Source organism: Salmo salar, chromosome 06 (genome assembly GCF_965601325.2).
Source record: "Salmo salar chromosome 06, fSalSal1, whole genome shotgun sequence".
Taxonomy (NCBI): Eukaryota; Metazoa; Chordata; class Actinopteri; order Salmoniformes; family Salmonidae; genus Salmo; species Salmo salar.
Window position 1 is genome coordinate 96,255,001 of NC_138296.1, and position 22,382 is coordinate 96,277,382.

General features: G+C 40.7%; 1 protein-coding gene across 3 annotated transcripts in view; it reads left to right on the forward strand.

Moving 5' to 3' along the window:
* Positions 1-9,457, forward strand: part of slc2a12 (solute carrier family 2 member 12) — a 28,490-nt gene extending 19,033 nt beyond the window's left edge. For 2 of the 3 annotated variants that reach the window (XM_082977098.1, XM_014206257.3), the window contains exons 5-6: positions 3,082-3,214; positions 3,985-9,457. In XM_082977098.1, coding sequence (XP_082833224.1) covers positions 3,082-3,214; positions 3,985-4,192 — 341 coding nt within the window. In that variant the 3' untranslated portion in view covers positions 4,193-9,457. The remainder of the gene's footprint in view (positions 1-3,081; positions 3,215-3,984) is intronic. The other variant, XM_014206258.3, reaches the window with a different exon arrangement.
* Positions 9,458-22,382: the final 12,925 nt, after the last annotated feature.

A 22,382-nucleotide genomic window follows, 5' to 3' on the forward strand; every position in this document is an offset into this window, starting at 1 on the left:
GAGTGGGAGGCCCCGGTGCACAACTGAGCAAAAGGACAAGTACATTAGAGTGTCTAGTTTGAGAAACAGACGCCTCACAAGTCCTCAACTGGCAGCTTCGTTAAATAGTACCCGCAAAACACCAGTCTCAACGTCAACAGTGAAGAGGCGACTCCGGGATGCTGGCCTTCTAGGCAGTTGTAATGAAAAAGCCATATCTCAGACTGGCCAATAAAAAAGACAAGATTAAGATGGGCAAAAGAACACAGACACTGGACAGAGGAACTCTGGCCAAGAAGGCCAGCATCCCGGAGTCGCCTCTTCACTGTTGACGTTGAGACTGGTGTTTTGTGGGTACTATTTAATGAAGCTGCCAGTTGAGGACTTGTGAGGTGGCTGTTTCTCAAACTAGACACTCTAATGTACTTGAAAACCTACAGGACAGTAGATCTCCAGGAAGAGGATTGGACTGAAAACCCACAGGACAGTAGATCTCCAGGAAGAGGGTTGGACTGAAAACCTACAGGACGGTAGATCTCCAGGAAGAGGGTTGGACTGAAAACCCACAGGACAGCAGATCTCCAGGAAGAGGGTTGGACTGAAAACCCACAGGACAGTAGATCTCCAGGAAGAGGATTGGACTGAAAACCCACAGGATGGTAGATCTCCAGGAAGAGGGTTGGACTGAAAACCCACAGGACAGCAGATCTCCAGGAAGAGGGTTGGACTGAAAACCCACAGGACAGCAGATCTCCAGGAAGAGGGTTGGACTGAAAACCTACAGGACAGTAGATCTCCAGGAAGAGGATTGGACTGAAAACCCACAGGACTGTAGATCTCCAGGAAGAGGATTGGACTGAAAACCTACAGGGCGGTACATCTCCAGGAAGAGGATTGGACTGAAAACCCACAGGATGGTAGATCTCCAGGAAGAGGATTGGACTGAAAACCTACAGGACAGTAGATCTCCAGGAAGAGGATTGGACTGAAAACCCACAGGACAGTAGATCTCCAGGAAGAGGATTGGACAGCCCAGTGTGTGTGTGTGGGATGTATAAACATTATGACAGTATGTGGATAGTATATATAGTACATCTGTAGAATACGTGGATAGAATAGTATACAGTGCATTCGGAAATTATTCAGACCCCTTGACTTTTTCCACATTTTGTTACGTTACAGCCTTATTCTAAAATTGATTCATTAAAACATTTTCCTTATCAATCTACAAACACTACCCCATAATGACAAAGCGAAAAACAGTTTTTCCAAATGTTTTGCAAATGTATAAAAAAAAAAAAAAACAGAAATACTTATTTACATAAGTTTTCAGACCCTTTGCTTTGAGACGGTAAATTGAGCTCAGGTGCATCCTGTTTCTATTGATCATCCTTGAGATGTTTCTACAACTTGATTGGAGTCCACCTGTGGTAAATTCAATAATTGGACATGATTTGGAAAGGCACACACCTGTCTATATAAGGTCCCACAGTTGACAGTGCATGTCAGAGCAAAAACCAAGCTATGAGGTCGAAGGAATTGTCCGTAGATTGTGTCGAGGCACAGATCTGGGGAAGGGTACCAAAACATTTCTGCGGCATTGAAAGACCCCAAGAACACAGTGGCCTCCATCATTCTTAAATGGTCGAAGTTTGGAACCACCAAGACTCTTCCTAGAGCTGGCTGCCCGGCCAAACTGAGCAATCGGGGGAGAAGGTCCTTGGTCAGGGAGGTGACCAAGAACCCGATGGTCACTCTGACAGAGCAGACTGGGAGACTAGTCAGGATCGAGGCAAAGATGAATGGAGCGAAGTACAGAGAGATCCTTGATGAAAACCTGCTCCAGAGTGCTCAGGACCTCAGACTGGGGTGAAGGTTCACCTTCCAACAGGACAACGACCCTAAACACACAACCAAGACAACGCAGGAGTGATTTTGGGACAAGTCTCTGAATGTCCTTGAGTGGCCCAGCCAGAGCCCGGACTTGAACCCAATCGAACATCACTGGAGAGACCTGAAAATAGCTGTGCAGCACCGCTCCCCATCCAACCTGACAGAGCTTGAGAGGATCTGCAGAGAAGAATGGGAGAAACTCCCCAAATACAGGTGTGCCAAGCTTGTAGCGTCACACCCAAGAAGACTCAAGGCTGTAATCGCTGCCAAAGGTGCTTCAACAAAGTACTGAGTAAAGGGTCTGAATATTTATGTAAATGTGATATTCCTGTTTGTTCTTTTTTATACATTTGCAAAAAAATCTAAAAACCTGTTTTTACTATGTCATTATGAGGTATTGTGTGTAGATTGACGAGGTGGAAAAAAACAATTTCATCCATTTTAGAATAAGGCTGTAATGTAACAAAATGTGGAAAAATTCAATGGGTCTGAATACTTTTTGAAGGCACTGTATATGTGTAACATTTATTATGGTCCCCCTTGCAGAGTAGATGTGGAGGCGTGTAATGTTTGTTACTTCCTTCCTGTAGAGAGGATGACGAGGGATGTAACATTTATTATGGTCCCCCTTGCAGAGTAGATGTGGAGGCATGTAATGTTTGTTACTTCCTTCCTGTAGAGAGGATGACGAGGGGTGTAACATTTATTATGGTCCCCCCTTGCAGAGTAGATGAGGTGTTTAACATTTATTATGGTCCCCCTTGCAGAGTAGATGTGGAGGCATGTAATGTTTGTTACTTCCTTCCTGTAGAGAGGATGACGAGGGGTGTAACATTTATTATGGTCCCCCCTTGCAGAGTAGATGAGGTGTTTAACATTTATTATGGTCCCCCTTGCAGAGTAGATGTGGAGGCATGTAATGTTTGTTACTTCCTTCCTGTAGAGAGGATGACGAGGGATGTAACATTTATTATGGTCCCCCTTGCAGAGTAGATGTGGAGGCGTGTAATGTTTGTTACTTCCTTCCTGTAGAGAGGATGACGAGGGATGTAACATTTATTATGGTCCCCCCTTGCAGAGTAGATGAGGTGTTTAACATTTATTATGGTCCCCCTTGCAGAGTAGATGTGGAGGCATGTAATGTTTGTTACTTCCTTCCTGTAGAGAGGATGACGAGGGGTGTAACATTTATTATGGTCCCCCTTGCAGAGAGGATTGGTGTTCCCAACGTGATGTTCCTGTACGCCACCATAAGCTTCATCCTGCTGGTCTTCGTCATCCTCTTCATCCCAGAGACTCAGGGACGCACACTGGAGCAGATCTCTAAAGAACTGGCCAAGAAGTAAACCCCGACACACACCAGGGCCCATAGAGATTAGGGACACAGTCAAGGACCTTTAGTCACCACCCAGAACATTACCCCCATCTACCTAGTTCCTAGACGTACCACCCCTACCTACCAAATGTCAGTTCAAGAGTTCTAGTGTAAGAAGTGGTTTGACTTGGTCAATATTGGTCCAGACAAACCTCTGCTAGCTCTAAATTCATATCTCTCTCTCTCTCTCTCTCTCTCTCTCCCTCTGCTCCTCCTCTCTCTCTACCTTTCTTACACTCTGTCTCTCTCTCTCTCTACCTCTCTCGCTTGCTCTGCTCCTCCTCTCTCTCTACCTTTCTTACACTCTGTCTCTCTCTCTCTCTCTACCTCTCTCGCTTGCTCTGCTCCTCCTCTCTCTCTCTACCTCTCTCTCTACCTCTCTCTCTACCTCTCTTACACTCTCTCTCTCTCCCTCTGCTCCTCCTCTCTACCTCTCTCTCTACCTTTCTCTCTACCTTTCTTACACTCTGTCTCTCTCTCTACCTTTCTTACACTCTGTCTCTCTCTCTCTACCTCTCTCTCTACCTTTCTTCTACTCTGTTTCTCTATCTCTCTCTCTACCTCTCTCTCTCCCTCTGCTCCTCCTCTCTCTCTACCTCTCTCTCTACCTCTCTCTACCTTTGTTACATTTTGTCTCTCTCTCTCTACCTCTCTCTTGTTCTCTGTCTCTCAAAACATCTCTTCTCTCTCTACCTCTCTCTCTTGCTTTCTGTCTCCATCTCTCTATCTTCACCTAGAAAGCAACTGAAGGTGAGGTTCTGGCGTCGAGTGCAACCCCAGGAGACTCTGTTCACCATTCACAGGACCCCTGAACTCTCAACTCTGACCCCTTCACCCTCTCACCTAGCAGTCCACAGCAGAGGGACGAAGATCTGGGAGGAGAGAGGAAATGCGAGAAATGGAGAAGAGGGAGGTCAAGAAACGAGGAGGAGAGAGATAGAATAGGGATGATAGAAGGAGAACAACCATCTGACAGTTGGACCATCTACTCTGGATTGCTAACCTGTTTGTAGCACTTTCTACTGTTTTCAAACAGAATACACAGGATTTTACCTTTTTTGTATGACCCCGAATTTATTCAAACAGGGACTGTTTCAAATTAGGGAGGTGTTAAACAATAGACGTGTTAATGAATTTACCCTGGGGGGGGGGGGGGGAAACACCTCCATTCATACCAGTTTGATATTGGGACACATGTTCTCGAGCTGGGTCAAAATGTATCAAGTTATATACCATGTATTTGACTCACTCCTTTTATCTCTGTGTAAATGGGGTTTAAGGTACTTTTCCACATTTTGTTAGGTTACAGCTGTTTTCTGAAATTGATTCAATCGTTTCCCCCCCCCCCCCCCCCTCATCAATCTATTCACAATACCCCATAATGAAAAAGCGGGAAAAAAAAAAAAAAATGATATTAAATTTACATACAGTACCAGTCAAAAGTATGGACACACCTACTCATTCAAGGGTTTTTCTTTACTTTCTACATTGTAGAATAACAGTGAAGACATCAAAACTATGAAATAACACATATGGAATCATGTAGTAACCAAAACAGTGGTAAACAAATCAAAACAAATATTTTATAGTTGAGATTCTTCAAAGTAGCCACCCTTTTGCCTTGATGACAGCTTTTCACACTCTTGGTACTGTAAGTATTCAGACCCTTTACTCAGTACTTTGTTGAAGCACCTTTGGCAGTGATTACAGCATCGAGTCTCCTTGGGTGTGACGTTACAAGCTTGGAACACCTGTATTTGGGGAGTTTCTCCCATTCTTCTCTGCAGATCCTCTCAAGCTCTGTCAGGTTGGATGGGGAGCATTGCTGCATAGCTATTTTCAGGTCTCTCCAGTGATGTTCGATCAGGTTTCAGTCCAGCCTCCGGCTGGGCCACTCAAGGACATTCAGAGACTTGTTTCTGAAGCCACTCCTGTGTTGTCTTGGCTGTGTGCTTAGAATTGTTGTCTGTTGGAAGGTGAACCTTCACTCCACTCTGAGGTCCTGAGAGCTCTGGAGCAGGTTTTCATCAAAGATCTCTCTGTGCCTTGCCCCTGTTCATCTTTGCCTCGATCTGGCTGATGTGTTTACGGACATATTCAATCGCTCCCTATCCCATTCTGCTGTCCCCACATGCTTCAAGATGGTCACCATTGTTCCTGTACCCAAGAAGGCAAAGATAACTGAACTAAATGACTACCGCCCTGTAGCACTCACTTCCGTCATCATGAAGTGCTTTGGGAGACTAGTCAAGGACCATATCACCTCTACCCTACCTGACACCCTAGACCCACTTCAATTTGCTTAGCGCCCCAATAGATCCATAGGCGATGCAATCGTCATCACACTGCACACTGCCCTAACCCATCTGGACAAGAGGAATACCTATGTAAGAATGCTGTTCATTGACTACAGCTCAGTATTCAACACCATAGTACCCTCCAAACTCATCATCAAGCTGGAGGCCCTGGGTCTCAACACCGCCCTGTGCAATTGGGTCCTGGACTTCCTAACGGGCCGCCCCCAGGTGGTGAAGGTAGGAAACAACATCTCCACTTCACTGATCCTCAACACTGGGGCCCCATAAGGGTGCGTGCTCAGCCCCCTCCTGTACTCCCTGTTCACTCATGACTGCGTGGCCATGCACGCCTCCAACTTTATCATCAAGTTTGCAGACGAAACAACAGTAGTAGGCTTGATTACCAACAACGACGAGACGGCCTACAGGGAGGAGGTGAGGGCCCTTGTAGTGTGGTGTCAGGAAAATAACCTCACACTCAACGTCAACAAAACAAAGGAGATGATCATGAACTTCAGGAAACAGCAGAGGGAGCACCCCCCTATCCACATCGACGGGAAAGCTTCAAGTTCCTCGGCGTACACATCACGGACAAACTGAAATGGTCCACCCACACAGACAGCGTGGTGAAGAAGGCGCAACAGCGCCTCTTCAACCTCAGGAGGCTGAAGAAATTTGGCTTGTCACCTAAAACCCTCACAAACCTTTACAGATGCACAATTGAGAGCATCCTGTCGGGCTGTATCACCGCCTGGTACGGCAACTGCACCGCCCGCAACCACAAGGCTCTCCAGAGGGTAGTGAGGTCTGCACAACGCATCACCGGGGGGCAAACTACCTGCCCTCCAGGACACCTACACCACCCGATGTCACAGGAAGGCCAAAAAGATCATCAAGGACAACAACCACCCGAGCCACTGCCTGTTCACCCCGCTATCATCCAGAAGGCGAGGTCAGTACAGGTGCATCAAAGCTGAAACTGAGAGACTGAAAAACAGCTTCTATCTCAAGGCCATCAGACTGTTAAACAGCCATCACTAACTCAGAGAGGCTGCTGCCTACATTGAGACCCAATCACTGGACACTTTAATAAATTAATCACTAGCCACTTTAAACAATGCCACTTTAATAATGTTTACATATCTTACATTACTCATATCATATGTATACACTGTATTTTATACAATTTATTGCATCTTGCCTATGCCTCTCTGTCATCACTCATCCATATATTTATATGTACATATTCTTATTCCATCCCTTTAGTGTGTATTAGGTAGTTGTTGTGGAATTGTTAGATTACTTGTTAGATATTACTGCACTGTCGGAACGAGAAGCACAAGCATTTTGCTACACTCGCTTTAACACCTGCTAACCATGTGTATGTGACAAATAAAATTTGATTTGATTTGAGTCCGCTGCCGCTGAAAAACATCCCCACAGCATGATGCTGTCACCACCATGCTTCACCGTAGGGATGGTGCCAGGTTTCCTCCAGACGTGATGCTTGGCATTCAGGCCAAAGAGTTCAATCTTGGTTTCATCAGACCAGAGTATCTCGCTTCTCATGGTCTGAGAGACGTTAGGTGCCTTTTGCCAAACTCCAAGTGGGCTGTCATGTGCCTTTTACTGAGGAGTGGCTTCCGTCTGGCCACTCTACTATAAAGGCCTGATTTATGGAGGGCTGCAGAGATGGTTGTCCTTCTGGAAGGTTCTCCCATCTCCACAACTCTGGAGCTCTGTCAGAGTGACCATCTGGTTCTTGGTCACCTCCCTGACCAAGGCCCTTCTCCCCCAATTGCTCAGTTTGACTGGGCGGCCAGCTCCAGGAAGAGTCTTGGTGGTTCCAAACTTCTTCCATTTAAGAATGATGGAGGCCACTGTGTTCTTGGGGAAACTTCAATGCTGCAGAAATGTTTTGGTACCCTTCCCCAGATCTGTGCCTCAACACAATCATGTCTCGGAGCTCTACGGACAATTCCTTCTACCTCATGGCTTGGTTTTTGCTCTGACATGCACTGTCAACTGTGGGACCTTATATAGACAGGTGTGTCTCTTTCCAAATCATGTCCAATAAATTGAATTTACCACAGGTGGACTCCAATCAAGTTGTAGAAACATCTCAAGGATGATCAATGGAAACAGGATGCACCTGAGCTCAATTTAGAGTCTCATAACAAAGGGTCTGAATACTAATGTAAATAAGGTATTTCTGTTTTTTACTTTTAATACATTTGCAAAAATGTCTAAAAACCTGTTTTCATTTTGTCATTATGGTGTATTGTGTGTAGATTGCTGAGGATCTTTTAAAATATTTTTTATCCATTTTAGAATATCAGAATGTGAAAAAAGTCAAGGGGATCTGAATACTTTCCTATAAGATGGTACAGTGGTAGTGAGAGGAGGACAGGTTCATATAAATGACTGGAATGGAATCAATGGTATATGTTTTATAGTGTTCCATTCATTCCGTTCCTTTACTATGAGCCCATTCTCCTATTTAAAGTGTAACCAGCCACCATTGATGTGGCTGTATCGGATACTCACTTCAGATACTTCCTGTCTGACGTGTCTGTACACAATGATCTGTTCTGGACGGTGGTTTACAGCTGCGTTTCATAATTACAGTTCTCACAAGAAAACCTGAGTCTGTTAGTTAACTAATAATCTAGCCCTTAACCAGTTGAAAAAAATCAGGTGTGTATACATTGATAGCAGATGTTGCAAAACGTTGTGCAACAGAATCCGAAGCAAACAGTTTTCCATTTAGAGTAAACTGTTTCCGTTTCAAAAACGTTTTTGCAACACACTAAACGTTTTTGCAACAGACTAAACGTTTTTGCAACACACTAAATGTTTTTGCAACAGACTAAAAGCTTTGTAAAAGACTAAACATTTTGCAACACACTAAACGTTTTTGCAACAGACTAAAAGCTTTGTAAAAGACTAATAATTTTGCAACAGACAAAAACGTTTTGCAACTAAATCCCAACTACTGAATCCACTCCAGGTGTGTTTGTCCAATAAGAGTTCGTACTGTTGGAGGAACGTGAAAACCAAGAAACACTGTCTTAAAGGTCCATTGCAGTCGAAAGCGTGATTTTCCTGTGTTTTATATTTACTGAACGAAAATATAAACGCAACATGCAACAATTTTTACAATTTTACTGAGTTACAGTTCATTCTCTATAAGGAAATCAGTCAACAGAAATAAATACATTAGGCCTTAATCTATGGAATTCACGTGACTGGGCAGGGGCTCAGGCGTGGTTACACGTGGTCTGCGGTTGTGAAGCCGGTTGGAGGTACTGCAAAATTCTCTAAAATGACGTTGGAGGCGGCTTATGGTAGAGAAATTAACATTCAATTTTCTGTCAACAGCTCTGATGGGCATTCCTGTAGTCAGCATGCCAATTGCACGCTCCCTCAAAACTTGAGAGACATCTGTGGCATTGTGTTGTGTGACAAAACTGCACATTTTAAAGTGACCTTTTTTTTGTCCCCAGCACAAGGTGCACCCGTGTAATGATCATGCTGTTTAATCTGCTTTTTTTCTATGCCACACCTGTCAGGTGGATGGATTATCTTGGCAAAGGAGAAAAGCTCACTAACAGGGATGAAAACAAATTTGTGCACAAAATTTGAGTTAAATAAGCATTTATTTTTGTGCGAATGAAAAAATTGTCTGGTATCTTTTTATTTCAGCTCTTGAAACACGGGACCAACACTTTACATGTTGCGTTTATATGTTTTGTTCAGTGTAGTACAGCCCACAGCCATATGGCATTGGAATAGTACTGTGAAATGTTTGTCCTTTTAGTGTAACAGCTGTTTGAAAAACCTGCCTGAAATGTGAATTTATAGGGAAGGGACATTAGTTAATAGACCAATTAAAAATAATGTTCAAAATTAACCTCTCTACCGATAGCAGTTATTTTTCAGTTTTTTTTATTATCTTTGCTAAAAATCATGTTTATTTATTTTTGTTGCCCATTTTAAATGAAAACAATCACAGTAAGGTACCTAATTGTTACCCAGAAATGATTTGATATTTACATAAAGAAAATGGCTCCATTGGAACTTTTAAAAGGACAATAGCAGTGGGTGTTTGACCTTTCACCTCTGATCAGAACATCAGCTGTCATTTCATGTTCTAACGGAGTTGGGAAACACTGCAGTGAGCAGACTAACAGGTATGACCAGCCCTTCTGTAGCCTCCTGTCCTCCTGTCTAATGGCCATATTTACGTCCCAAATGGCACCCTATTCCCTATGTAGAGCACTACTTTAGACCAGCCCTATGGCACCCTATTCCCTATGCAGTGCACTACTTTAGACAAGCCCTATGGCACCCTATTCCCTATGTAGAGCACTACTTTAGGCCAGCCCTATGGCACCCTATTCCCTATGCAGTGCACTACTTTAGACCAGCCCTATGGCACCCTATTCCCTATGTAGTGCACTACTTTAGACCAGCCCTATGGCACCCTATTCCCTATGTAGAGCACTACTTTAGACCAGCCCTATGGCACCCTATTCCCTATGTAGAGCACTACTTTAGACCCGCCCTATGGCACCCTATTCCCTATGCAGTGCACTACTTTAGACCAGCCCTATGGCACCCTATTCCCTATGTAGAGCACTACTTTAGACCAGCCCTATGGCACCCTATTCCCTATGCAGTGCACTACTTTAGACCAGCCCTATGGCACCCTATTCCCTATGCAGTGCACTACTTTAGACCAGCCCTATGGCACCCTATTCCCTATGTAGAGCACTACTTTAGACAAGCCCTATGGCACCCTATTCCCTATGTAGAGCACTACATTAGACCAGCCCTATGGCACCCTATTCCCTATGCAGTGCACTACTTTAGACCAGCCCTATGGCACCCTATTCCCTATGTAGAGCACTACTTTAGACCAGCCCTATGGCACCCTATTCCCTATGTAGAGCACTACTTTAGACCAGCCCTATGGCACCCTATTCCCTATGTAGAGCACTACTTTTGAACAGAGCTCTATAGGTAGTGCACTGCATAGGGAATAGTGTGCTGTTTGGAATGACATCCTAGTAGACCAAAAGGTGGCTGGGGTTTCTGCTGTATGGGAGATGTTTTTGTATCTTAGTTGCCAAACTGTTGAAAGATAGACATATCTATTATGTATTTTTTTTGTAATAATAAAACAATCCAAAGTAGCAATGATAATTAATAACGAGAATAATGTTGTGTTTGTGATATCAAAAGAGGATTATCGCGCAAAGGTTTGGTTGGTGCAGTCATGTAACCTTTATTTAAACTAGGCAAGTCAGTTAAGAACAAATTCTTATTTTACAATGACGGCCTACCAATGATGTAATCACCATCGCACTGCACACTGCCCTATCCCTTCTGTTCATTGACTATAATGCAGCTGTTACGTGCCTCCTAGTAAGAGGGAGGTGCAGGAATCAGGAGCAGGAGAGCAAGGAAGTCCCAGTGGCACAATCGTTTATTAAAGGAGTCCCAACTCAACAACAACATGAGGGGGAAACACACTCAAACGAAGTCGCCACACACAGGGAAAGTAACGCAACACACGGAGGAGAAACCTCTACTCCTAAACATATATCTAAACGGTACAACTACCGTGAGAAAAGAAAACCCCGTGGTGCAGACACGCACCCCTAACAAAGTATCACATACAAACAATCCCGCACAAAGACTAGCAGGCAGCGGAGGTAAATAAACCCACCCAAATCAACTAATAGGACACAGGTGTGAACAAAACAGACAGACACAAACGAAAAGGAAAAATGGATCGGTGGCAGCTAGTAGGCCCGGCGACGACGACCGCCGAGCACCGCCCGAACAGGGAGAGGAGCCACCTTCGGTGGAAGTCGTGACAAGCAGCCTTCAACACCATGGTACCTTCCAAGCTCATCATTAAGCTCGAGGCCCTGGGTCTGAACCCCACCCTGTGCAACTGGGTCCTGGACTTCCTGACGGGCCGCCCCCAGGTGGTGAAGGTAGGAAACAGCACCTCTACTTCACTGATCCTCAACACTGATCCTCAACACTGACTGAAAAACAGCTTCTATCTCAAGGCCATCAGACTGTTAAACAGCCATCACTAACATAGAGAGGCTGCTGCCTATATACACAGACTTAAAATCACTGGCCACTTTAATAATGGAACACTAGTCACTTTAATAATGTTTACATATTTTGTATAACTCATCTCATCTGTATATACTGTATTCTATTCTATTCTACTGTATCTTAGTCTATGTATTACTCATCTCATATGTATATACTGTATTCTATCCTATCCTACTGTATCTTAGTCTATGTATTACTCATCTCATATGTATATACTGTATTCTATCCTATTCTACTGTATCTTAGTCTATGTATTACTCATCTCATATGTATATACTGTATTCTATCCTATCCTACTGTATCTTAGTCTATGTATTACTCATCTCATATGTATATACTGTATTCTATCCTATTCTACTGTATCTTAGTCTATGCATTACTCATCTCATATGTATATACTGTATTCTATTCTATCCTACTGTATCTTAGTCTATGTATTACTCATCTCATATGTATATACTGTATTCTATCCTATTCTACTGTATCTTAGTCTATGTAATACTCATCTCATATGTATATACTGTATTCTATCCTATTCTACTGTATCTTAGTCTATGCCGCTCTGACATTGCTCGTCCATATATGTATATATTCTTAATTCCATTCCTTTACATAGATTTGTGTGTATTGCGTGTATTGTTGTGTAATTTGTTAGATATTACTTGTTAGATATTTACTGCACTGTTGAAGCAGGAAACAACAAGCATTTCGCAAACACCCGCAATAACATCTGCTAATCACGTGTATGTGACCAATAAAATGTGATTTGATTTGATTTGATATAGGGAATGGGATACCATTTGGGATACACATTCTGTCAATAACATCTGCTAGATAGGTGTATGTTACCAATACAATTTGATTTGATTTGAACAGGGCTAACTTGAACTATGCTGTGCTGGTTCAGATATGCACAGTTCCAGCCACTATGTTAGATGATGTCACGATTCCCACCGACGGTGGCGCCCCCTCCTGCTCGGGTGGCGCTCGGCGGTCGTCGTCACCGGCCTACTAGCTGCCACCGATTCCCTTTTTTTGGTTTTCCCTTCCTTTTGTGCACCTGTGTTTAGTTTGGTTAATTAGCGGGGCTATTTATGTTAGCTGGTCCGCTTCCGTGTTGTGCGGGATTATTTCTAAAGTGACGGTTCATGTTTGTGTCGGCGCTATTTTACGACCGTGTGTATTTTCTCCCCTGTGTGTGTGGGAGTATTTTTGTTTAATGTGTGAGTGTACATTAAATACGCCACTACCCTGTGCTCGCTGCTTCCTGTGCCTCATTCCTTCACCACGACTGCCAATCCATTACAGATGACTAATAATTAACCAGGCCAGTACAGTATAACTTGGTTAGCCCTATACTATAAATTAGACATTAGGTTCTTACCAGACACCAACAGTTACGTGAGAAAAGTAACAACTTTCTAGGAAAAGGGTTGCAAAAATTCCAGTAACAAATACTATTACAGCAGAGCACTGGAGAGATATCCTCCTGTAGGGTTTAACTCCAACCCTGTTCCTGGAGAGATACCGTCCTGTAAGTTTTAACTCCAACCCTGTTCCTGGAGAGATATCCTCCTGTAGGGTTTAACTCCAACCCTGTTCCTGGAGAGATATCCTCCTGGAGGTTTTAACTCCAACCTTGTTCCTGGAGAGAAACCCCTCCTGTAGGGTTTAACTCCAACCCTGTTCCTGGAGAGATACCCCTCCTGTAGGTTTTAACTCCAACCCTGTTCCTGGAGAGATATCCTCCTGTAGGTTTTAACTCCAACCCTGTTCCTGGAGAGATATCCTCCTGTAGGTTTTAACTCCAACCCTGTTCCTGGAGAGATACCCCTCCTGGAGGTTTTAACTCCAACCCTGTTCCTGGAGAGCTACCCCTCCTGGAGGGTTTTAACTCCAACCCTGTTCCTGGAGAGATACCCCTGCTGTAGGTTTTAACTCCAACCCTGTTCCTGGAGAGATACCCCTCCTGTAGGTTTTAACTCCAACCCTGTTCCTGGAGAGATACCCGTCCTGTAGGTTTTAACTCCAACCCTGTTCCTGGAGAGATACCCTCCTGTAGGTTTTAACTCCAACCCTGTTCCTGGAAAGAGATCCTCCTGTAGGTTTTAACTCCAACCCTGTTCCTGGAGAGATACCCCTCCTGTAGGTTTTAACTCCAACCCTGTTCCTGGAGAGATCCCCCTCCTGGAGGGTTTTAACTCCAACCCTGTTCCTGGAGAGATACCCCTGCTGTAGGTTTTAACTCCAACCCTGTTCCTGGAGAGATACCCTCCTGGAGGGTTTTAACTCCAACCCTGTTCCTGGAGAGAAACCCTCCTGTAGGTTTTAACTCCAACCCTGTTCCTGGAGAGATCCCCCTCCTGGAGGGTTTTAACTCCAACCCTGTTCCTGGAGAGATACCCCTGCTGTAGGTTTTAACTCCAACCCTGTTCCTGGAGAGATACCCCTCCTGTAGGTTTTAACTCCAACCCTGTTCCTGGAGAGATCCCCCTCCTGGAGGGTTTTAACTCCAACCCTGTTCCTGGAGAGATACCCCTGCTGTAGGTTTTAACTCCAACCCTGTTCCTGGAGAGATACCCCTCCTGTAGGTTTTAACTCCAACCCTGTTCCTGGAGAGATACCCTCCTGTAGGTTTTAACTCCAACCCTGTTCCTGGAGAGATACCCTCCTGGAGGTTTTAACTCCAACCCTGTTCCTGGAGAGATACCCCTCCTGGAGGTTTTAACTCCAACCCTGTTCCTGGAGAGATATCCTCCTGTAGGTTTTAACTCCAACCCTGTTCCTGGAGAGATACCCTTCTGGAGGTTTTAACTCCAACCCTGTTCCTGGAGAGAGATCCTCCTGTAGGTTTTAACTCCAACCCTGTTCCTGGAGAGATGCCCTCCTGTAGGTTTTAACTCCAACCCTGTTCCTGGAGAGATATCCTCCTGTAGGTTTTAACTCCAACCCTGTTCCTGGAGAGGAAACCCTCCTGTAGGTTTTAACTCCAACCCTGTTCCTGGAGAGATACCCCTCCTGGAGGTTTTAACTCCAACCCTGTTCCTGGAGAGATACCCTCCTGGAGGTTTTAACTCCAACCCTGTTCCTGGAGAGATACCCCTCCTGGAGGTTTTAACTCCAACCCTGTTCCTGGAGAGATACCCCTCCTGGAGGTTTTAACTCCAACCCTGTTCCTGGAGAGAGATCCTCCTGGAGGTTTTAACTCCAACCCTGTTCCTGGAGAGATACCCCTCCTGGAGGTTTTAACTCCTACCGTCCTCTCACTATTCCCTATATAATAATTATGTAACTATATAACTGCCTGGCAGGTGTCCACATAGTTCTGGTCATGTCGGCCTGGTAATATGTTAGTATGTTACAGGTAGGAGTTGTACTAGTAATATGTTAGTATGTTATAGGTAGGAGTTGTACCTGCCTGGTAATATGTTAGTATGTTATAGGTAGGAGTTGTACTGGTAATATATTAGTATGTTTTAGGTAGGAGTTGTACTGGTAATATGTTAGTATGTTATAGGTAGGAGTTATACTGGTAATATGTTAGTATGTTATAGGTAGGAGTTGTACTGGTAATATGTTAGTATGTTACAGGTAGGAGTTGTACTGGTAATATGTTAGTATGTTATAGGTAGGAGTTGTACCTGCCTGGTAATATGTTAGTATGTTATAGGTAGGAGTTATACTGGTAATATGTTAGCATGTTATAGGTAGGAGTTGTACTGGTAATATGTTAGTATGTTTTAGGTAGAAGTTGTACTGGTAATATGTTAGTATGTTTTAGGTAGGAGTTGTACCTGCCTGGTATTATGTTAGCATGTTATAGGTAGGAGTTGTACTGGTAATATATTAGTATGTTTTAGGTAGGAGTTTTACTGGTAATATGTTAGTATGTTATAGGTAGGAGTTGGACTGGTAATATGTTAGTATGTTATAGGTAGGAGTTGTACTGGTAATATGTTAGTATGTTATAGGTAGGAGTTGTACTGGTAATATGTTAGTATGTTATAGGTAGGAGTTGTACTGGTAATATGTTAGTATGTTATAGGTAGGAGTTGTACTGGTAATATGTTAGTATGTTATAGGTAGGAGTTGTACTGGTAATATGTTAGTATGTTATAGGTAGGAGTTGTACTGGTAATATGTTAGTATGTTATTGGTAGGAGTTGTACTGGTAATGTGTTAGTATGTTATAGGTAGGAATTGTACTGGTAATATGTTAGTATGTTATAGGTAGGAGTTGTACCTGCCTGGTAATATGTTAGTATGTTATAGGTAGGAGTTGTACTGGTAATATGTTAGCATGTTATAGGTAGGAGTTGTACTGGTAATATGTTAGTATGTTATAGGTAGGAGTTGTACTAGTAATATGTTAGTATGTTATAGGTAGGAGTTGTACCTGCCTGGTAATATGTTAGTATGTTATAGCTAGGAGTTGTACTAGTAATATGTTAGTATGTTATAGGTAGGAGTTGTACCTGCCTGGTAATATGTTAGTATGTTTTAGGTAGGAGTTGTACTGGTAATATGTTAGTATGTTATAGGTAGGAGTTGTACTGGTAATATGTTAGTATGTTTTAGGTAGGAGTTGTACTAGTAATATGTTAGTATGTTTTAGGTAGGAGTTGTACCTGCCTGGTATTATGTTAGCATGTTATAGGTAGGAGTTGTACTGGTAATATGTTAGTATGTTTTAGGTAGGAGTTGTACTGGTAATATGTTAGTATGTTTTAGGTAGGAGTTGTACTGGTATTATGTTAGTATGTTATAGGTAGGAGTTGTATTGGTAATATGTTAGTATGTTATAAGTAGGAGTTGTACTAGTAATATCTTAGTATGTTATAGGTAGGAGTTGTACTGGTAATATGTTAGTATGTTATAGGTAGGAGTTGTACTGGTAATATGTTAGTATGTTATAGGTAGGAGTTGTACTGGTAATATGTTAGTATGTTTTAAGTAGGAGTTGTACTAGTAATATGTTAGTATGTTATAGGTAGGAGTTGTACTGGTAATATGTTAGTATGTTATAGATTAGAGTTTTACTGGTAATATGTTAGTATGTTTTAGGTAGGAGTTGTACTGGTAATATGTTAGTATGTTATAGGTAGGAGTTGTACTGGTAATATGACAGTATGTTATAGGTAGGAGTTGAACTAGTAATATGTTAGTATGTTATAGGTAGGAGTTGTACCTGCCTGGTAATATGTTAGTATGTTTTAGGTAGGAGTTGTACTGGTAATATGTTAGTATGTTATAGGTAGGAGTTGTACTGGTAATATGTTAGTATGTTTTAGGTATAAGTTGTACCTGCCTGGTAATATGTTAGTATGTTATAGGTAGGAGTTGTACTGGTAATATGTTAGTATGTTATAGGTAGGAGTTGTACCAGCCTGGTAATATGTTAGTATGTTATAGGCAGGAGTTGTACCTGCCTGGTAATATTTTAGTATGTTTTAGGTAGGAGTTGTACTGGTAATATGTTAGTATGTTATAGGTAGGAGTTGTACCTGCCTGGTAATATGTTAGTATGTTATAGGTAGGAGTTGTACTGGTAATATGTTAGTATGTTATAGGTAGGAGTTGTACTGGTAATATGTTAGTATGTTATAGGTAGGAGTTGTACTGGTAATATTTTAGTATGTTATAGGTAGGAGTTGTACCTGCCTGGTAATATGTTAGTATGTTATAGGTAGGAGTTGTACTGGTAATATGTTAGTATGTTATAGGTAGGAGTTGTACTGGTAATATGTTAGTATGTTATAGGTAGGAGTTGGACTGGTAATATGTTAGTATGTTATAGGTAGGAGTTGTACTGGTAATATGTTAGTATGTTATAGGTAGGAGTTGTACTGGTAATATGTTATTATGTTATAGGTAGGAGTTGTACTGGTAATATGTTAGTATGTTATAGGTAGGAGTTGTACTGGTAATATGTTAGTATGTTATTGGTAGGAGTTGTACTGGTAATATGTTAGTATGTTATAGGTACGAATTGTACTGGTAATATGTTAGTATGTTATAGGTAGGAGTTGTACCTGCCTGGTAATATGTTAGTATGTTATAGGTAGGAGTTGTACTGGTAATATGTTAGCATGTTATAGGTAGGAGTTGTACTGGTAATATGTTAGTATGTTATAGGTAGGAGTTGTACTAGTAATATGTTAGTATGTTATAGGTAGGAGTTGTACCTGCCTGGTAATATGTTAGTATGTTATAGGTAGGAGTTGTACTAGTAATATGTTAGTATGTTATAGGTAGGAGTTGTACCTGCCTGGTAATATGTTAGTATGTTTTAGGTAGGAGTTGTACTGGTAATATGTTAGTATGTTATAGGTAGGAGTTGTACTGGTAATATGTTAGTATGTTTTAGGTAGGAGTTGTACTAGTAATATGTTAGTATGTTTTAGGTAGGAGTTGTACCTGCCTGGTATTATGTTAGCATGTTATAGGTAGGAGTTGTACTGGTAATATGTTAGTATGTTTTAGGTAGGAGTTGTACTGGTAATATGTTAGTATGTTTTAGGTAGGAATTGTACTGGTATTATGTTAGTATGTTATAGGTAGGAGTTGTATTGGTAATATGTTAGTATGTTATAAGTAGGAGTTGTACTAGTAATATCTTACTATGTTATAGGTAGGAGTTGTACTGGTAATATGTTAGTATGTTATAGGTAGGAGTTGTACTGGTAATATGTTAGTATGTTATAGGTAGGAGTTGTACTGGTAATATGTTAGTATGTTTTAGGTAGGAGTTGTACTAGTAATATGTTAGTATGTTATAGGTAGGAGTTGTACTGGTAATATGTTAGTATGTTATAGATTAGAGTTTTACTGGTAATATGTTAGTATGTTTTAGGTAGGAGTTGTACTGGTAATATGTTAGTATGTTATAGGTAGGAGTTGTACTGGTAATATGTTAGTATGTTATAGGTAGGAGTTGAACTAGTAATATGTTAGTATGTTATAGGTAGGAGTTGTACCTGCCTGGTAATATGTTAGTATGTTTTAGGTAGGAGTTGTACTGGTAATATGTTAGTATGTTATAGGTAGGAGTTGTACTGGTAATATGTTAGTATGTTTTAGGTATAAGTTGTACCTGCCTGGTAATATGTTAGTATGTTATAGGTAGGAGTTGTACTGGTAATATGTTAGTATGTTATAGGTAGGAGTTGTACCTGCCTGGTAATATGTTAGTATGTTATAGGCAGGAGTTGTACCTGCCTGGTAATATTTTAGTATGTTTTAGGTAGGAGTTGTACTGGTAATATGTTAGTATGTTATAGGTAGGAGTTGTACCTGCCTGGTAATATGTTAGTATGTTATAGGTAGGAGTTGTACTGGTAATATGTTAGTATGTTATAGGTAGGAGTTGTACTGGTAATATGTTAGTATGTTATAGGTAGGAGTTGTACTGGTAATATTTTAGTATGTTATAGGTAGGAGTTGTACCTGCCTGGTAATATGTTAGTATGTTATAGGTAGGAGTTGTACTGGTAATATGTTAGTATGTTATAGGTAGGAGTTGTACTGGTAATATGTTAGTATGTTATAGGTAGGAGTTGTACTGGTAATATGTTAGTATGTTATAGGTAGGAGTTGTACTGGTAATATGTTAGTATGTTATAGGTAGGAGTTGTACTGGTAATATGTTAGTATGTTATAGGTAGGAGTTGTACTGGTAATATGTTAGTATGTTTTAGGTAGGAGTTGTACTGGTAATATGTTAGTATGTTATAGATTAGAGTTTTACTGGTAATATGTTAGTATGTTTTAGGTAGGAGTTGTACTGGTAATATGTTAGTATGTTATAGGTAGGAGTTGTACTGGTAATATGTTAGTATGTTATAGGTAGGAGTTGAACTAGTAATATGTTATTATGTTATAGGTAGGAGTTGTACCTGCCTGGTAATATGTTAGTATGTTTTAGGTAGGAGTTGTACTGGTAATATGTTAGTATGTTATAGGTAGGAGTTGTACTGGTAATATGTTAGTATGTTTTAGGTATAAGTTGTACCTGCCTGGTAATATGTTAGTATGTTATAGGTAGGAGTTGTACTGGTAATATGTTAGTATGTTATAGGTAGGAGTTGTACCTGCCTGGTAATATGTTAGTATGTTATAGGTAGGAGTTGTACTGGTAATATGTTAGTATGTTATAGGTAGGAGTTGTACTGGTAATATGTTAGTATGTTATAGGTAGGAGTTGTACTGGTAATATTTTAGTATGTTATAGGTAGGAGTTGTACCTGCCTGGTAATATGTTAGTATGTTATAGGTAGGAGTTGTACTGGTAATATGTTAGTATGTTATAGGTAGGAGTTGTACTGGTAATATGTTAGTATGTTATAGGTAGGAGTTGTACTAGTAATATGTTAGTATGTTATAGGTAGGAGTTGTACTGGTAATATGTTAGTATGTTATAGGTAGGAGTTGTACCTGCCTGGTATTATGTTAGCATGTTATAGGTAGGAGTTGTACTGGTAATATGTTAGTATGTTTTAGGTAGGAGTTGTACTGGTAATATGTTAGTATGTTATAGGTAGGAGTTGGACTGGTAATATGTCAGTATGTTTTAGGTAGGAGTTGTACTGGTTATATGTTAGTATGTTATAGGTAGGAGTTGTACTGGTAATATGTTAGTATGTTATAGGTAGGAGTTGTACTGGTAATATGTTAGTATGTTATAGGTAGGAGTTGGACTGGTAATATGTCAGTATGTTTTAGGTAGGAGTTGTACTGGTAATATGTTAGTATGTTATAGGTAGGAGTTGTACTGGTAATATGTTAGTATGTTATAGGTAGGAGTTGTACTGGTAATATGTTAGTATGTTATAGGTAGGAGTTGTACTGGTAATATGTTAGTATGTTATAGGTAGGAGTTGTACTGGTAATATGTTAGTATGTTATAGGTAGGAGTTGTACTGGTAATATGTTAGTATGTTATAGGTAGGAGTTGTACTGGTAATATGTTAGTATGTTATAGGTAGGAGTTGTACTGGTAATATGTTAGTATGTTTTAGGTAGGAGTTGTACTGGTAATATGTTAGTATGTTATAGATTAGAGTTTTACTGGTAATATGTTAGTATGTTTTAGGTAGGAGTTGTACTGGTAATATGTTAGTATGTTATAGGTAGGAGTTGTACTGGTAATATGTTAGTATGTTATAGGTAGGAGTTGAACTAGTAATATGTTAGTATGTTATAGGTAGGAGTTGTACCTGCCTGGTAATATGTTAGTATGTTTTAGGTAGGAGTTGTACTGGTAATATGTTAGTATGTTATAGGTAGGAGTTGTACTGGTAATATGTTAGTATGTTTTAGGTATAAGTTGTACCTGCCTGGTAATATGTTAGTATGTTATAGGTAGGAGTTGTACTGGTAATATGTTAGTATGTTATATGTAGGAGTTGTACCTGCCTGGTAATATGTTAGTATGTTATAGGCAGGAGTTGTACCTGCCTGGTAATATTTTAGTATGTTTTAGGTAGGAGTTGTACTGGTAATATGTTAGTATGTTATAGGTAGGAGTTGTACCTGCCTGGTAATATGTTAGTATGTTATAGGTAGGAGTTGTACTGGTAATATGTTAGTATGTTATAGGTAGGAGTTGTACTGGTAATATGTTAGTATGTTATAGGTAGGAGTTGTACTGGTAATATTTTAGTATGTTATAGGTAGGAGTTGTACCTGCCTGGTAATATGTTAGTATGTTATAGGTAGGAGTTGTACTGGTAATATGTTAGTATGTTATAGGTAGGAGTTGTACTGGTAATATGTTAGTATGTTATAGGTAGGAGTTGTACTAGTAATATGTTAGTATGTTATAGGTAGGAGTTGTACTGGTAATATGTTAGTATGTTATAGGTAGGAGTTGTACCTGCCTGGTATTATGTTAGCATGTTATAGGTAGGAGTTGTACTGGTAATATGTTAGTATGTTTTAGGTAGGAGTTGTACTGGTAATATGTTAGTATGTTATAGGTAGGAGTTGGACTGGTAATATGTCAGTATGTTTTAGGTAGGAGTTGTACTGGTAATATGTTAGTATGTTATAGGTAGGAGTTGTACTGGTAATATGTTAGTATGTTATAGGTAGGAGTTGTACTGGTAATATGTTAGTATGTTATAGGTAGGAGTTGGACTGGTAATATGTCAGTATGTTTTAGGTAGGAGTTGTACTGGTAATATGTTAGTATGTTATAGGTAGGAGTTGTACTGGTAATATGTTAGTATGTTATAGGTAGGAGTTGTACTGGTAATATGTTAGTATGTTATAGGTAGGAGTTGTACCTGCCTGGTAATATGTTAGTATGTTATAGGTAGGAGTTGTACTGGTAATATGTTAGTATGTTTTAGGTAGGAGTTGTACCTGCCTGGTAATATGTTAGTATGTTATAGGTAGGAGTTGTACTGGTAATATGTTAGTATGTTTTAGGTAGGAGTTGTACTGGTAATATGTTAGTATGTTATAGGTAGGAGTTTTACTAGTAATATGTTAGTATGTTAAAGGTAGGAGTTGTACTATTAATATGTTAGTATGTTATAGGTAGGAGTTGTACTGGTAATATGTTAGTATGTTATAGGTAGGAGTGGTACTGGTAATATGTTAGTATGTTTTAGGTAGGAGTTGTACTGGTAATATGTTAGTATGTTTTAGGTAGGAGTTGTACCTGCCTGGTAATATGTTAGTATGTTTTAGGT